This window comes from Stegastes partitus, unplaced genomic scaffold (genome assembly GCF_000690725.1).
Source record: "Stegastes partitus isolate 25-593 unplaced genomic scaffold, Stegastes_partitus-1.0.2 Scaffold1983, whole genome shotgun sequence".
NCBI lineage: Eukaryota > Metazoa > Chordata > Actinopteri > Pomacentridae > Stegastes > Stegastes partitus.
The window spans coordinates 142,233-144,639 of NW_007579714.1; the positions used below are offsets into that span (position 1 = coordinate 142,233).

The 2,407-nt window shown below is 46.0% G+C and overlaps 1 protein-coding gene across 3 annotated transcripts; it reads right to left on the minus strand.

Annotated features, from left to right (window-relative positions):
• Positions 1-12: 12 nt before the first annotated feature.
• LOC103373446 (zinc finger protein OZF-like) lies at positions 13-2,384 on the minus strand. Of its 3 annotated transcripts, none has more exons than XM_008303336.1 (3): positions 2,169-2,384; positions 998-1,900; positions 13-913 (listed from the first exon to the last, which is right to left on the minus strand). In XM_008303336.1, the coding sequence occupies exons 2-3, from the start codon at positions 1,212-1,214 to the stop codon at positions 123-125; spliced, it is 1,008 nt and encodes a 335-aa protein (XP_008301558.1). In that variant the 5' UTR covers positions 1,215-1,900; positions 2,169-2,384; the 3' UTR covers positions 13-122. The 3 variants fall into 3 exon arrangements, with proteins under 3 accessions (XP_008301558.1, XP_008301557.1, XP_008301555.1); XM_008303335.1 differs by having other exon boundaries at positions 13-644; positions 729-1,900; positions 2,169-2,383; XM_008303333.1 differs by having other exon boundaries at positions 13-1,900; positions 2,169-2,382.
• Between the last annotated feature and the right edge of the window lie 23 nt (positions 2,385-2,407).

Sequence of the window (2,407 nt, forward strand, 5' to 3'; positions counted from 1 at the left end):
CAGGTCAGACTGAACGACAGCTCATAATGTGTTCATCAGACTGACCACAGTTATTCTAAACAGTCTGACACTAAATTTCAATGCACAGTGAAATATCCAAATGTAGAATAATGTGTACAGCGTCACTGACACCAGTCTTTACATACCTCGCTGTGGCGCCGCTTTCTGGTGTGGATCCGTTGGTGTTTTTTCAGGGAATGTGAACTTGTATACCTCTTACTACATTTGTCACATCCGTATGGTCTCTCCCCAGTGTGGGTATGTTGGTGAGCCTTTAGGGTGCCAGTGGCATTGAAGCCTTTCCCACATTGGTCACAATGGTACGGTTTCACTCCAGTGTGCGTAACCTCATGGCATTTTAATTCTTTATACTGAGCAAATAGTTTGCCACAGTGATCACATACATAAGCATCATGTCCAGTGTGGATGCGCTCATGATATTTTAGGCTGTGTTGGTGTTTGAAGACTTTTCCACAAACGTCACAGTGGTACAGCTTCCTTCCAGAGTGGGGGCATTGATGGATCAACAGTTCATATTCACCAAAGGTTTTCACACACTTATCACAGTTGAATGGTTTACCTTCACTGTGGGTAAGTTGATGGGCTTTCAAATTAGTTTTCAGAGTAAAACTCTTCCCACACTGATCACAGCTGAATGGTTTACCTTTGCTGTGAGTAAGTTGATGGTCTTTCAAATGACACATCCGAGTATAAGTCTTGCCACACTGGTCACAGCTGAATGGTCGAACTCCACTGTGGATGAGTTGATGGGTTTTTAAATGAATTTTCTGAGTAAAACTCTTCCCGCACTGATCACAGCTGAATGGCTTAACTCCACTGTGGACGACTTGATGTCTTGTTAATGTACGCTTGTCAATAAAAGTCGCCCCACACTGATCACAGCTGAAGGGTTTCACTGCACTGTGGGTAAATTGATGGGTTTTTAGGTAAATCATCCGAGTAAAAGTCTTCCCACACTGGTCACAGCTGAATGGTCTAACTCCACTGTGGATGAGTTGATGTCTTGTTAAATCACCAATCTGACTAAAAGCCTTCCCACACTGGTCACAGCTGAATGGCTTAAGTCCACTGTGGATGAGTTGATGTCTTGTTAACTTAGTCTTGTCAATAAAAGTCATCTCACACTGGTCACAGCTGTATGGTTTTTCCTCAGTGTGACTATGTTGGTGAATTTTTAGCCTTGTTACTGTCATAAAACTCTTGCCACATTGCTCACAACTGAACCATTCGTTGCTGTTTGCTGTTGTTGGGGAGCCTTTGTCTTCCTCCTTACAGTTCACACGTCTCTCTCCATGCTTGCTTTTACGTTTCTGTAGCAACAGACAAACATACAAACACAGGCACTCACTGAAATGCAATCATCACATTTATTTACCTAAAAGTCAGAATTATGTGCGTTGGCATGCTAACACCATCACAATGGAAGCATCAAATCTTTCACTGGTCCATCGTCTTCAACCTACTCAACTGGAGTTTTAGCATATTAGCATAGCAACATTTTCAAACACCATGAACTGCAAAGTAGAGCAGGGACTGATGGGACTGTACCACCAACATCTGTTGATCCACACTTTGTGTCAAGTAACATGATTGGATCAGTGTACGAAATGTAAAGCACACAACACTGACATCCAGAGCCGAGTTGCACTGGCAGCAGGCTACGCAGGTCATTCCAGACGTTCCTTTGCCCAACAACACTTTCCATTGGGTCCTGGGGGATCACAGGTTGTTACCAGGCCAGATGGGAGATGGAATTCTGCCACTGAATTCTGGTCTCGTCTCGGGGTCTGCTCCCAGTTGGACGTGCCCAGAAAACCGCAAAGAAAGGGGCCGAGGAGGAATCCTGATCAGATGCCCAAACCACATGGGCCGGCTCCATTTGGGCGGCTGTGGCTCAGGTGGTAGAGCGGTTGTCCTCTGATCGTAAGGTTGGCGGTTCGATTCCTGCCCCTTCCACAGTCGAAGTGTTCTTGGGCAAGACATTGAACCCAAAGCTGCTCCCAATGGCAGGCTCGCACCTTGCATGGCAGCTCTGTCGCCATTGGTGTGTGAATGGGTGAATGAGAAAACATTGTAAAGCGCTTTGAGTGCCGCTAAGGTAGAAAAGCACTATATAGGTGTAGTTCATTTGCCATTTACCATTCCATTTGACGCAGAGTAGCACCGACTCTACTCCAAGCTCTTCCCCCTGTCTCTCAGGCTGACCTTAGGCTCTCTACAGGGGAATCTCACCTTCGCTGCTTCTATCTGTGACGTCTTTCTTTCCGACACTACCCCGACACCGTGACCATAGGTGAGGGTTGGGACAAAGATGGACTAGCAAATGGAGAGCGTCGCCATCCGGCTCAGCTTCTTTTCACCTTAACGGTCCAGTAGAATGCCTGCA

Bases quoted from the DNA above. Each gene is read 5' to 3' on its own strand.
- LOC103373446 (XM_008303333.1), bottom strand. From the start codon at position 1,214: ATGACAGTAACAAGGCTAAAAATTCACCAACATAGTCACACTGAGGAA.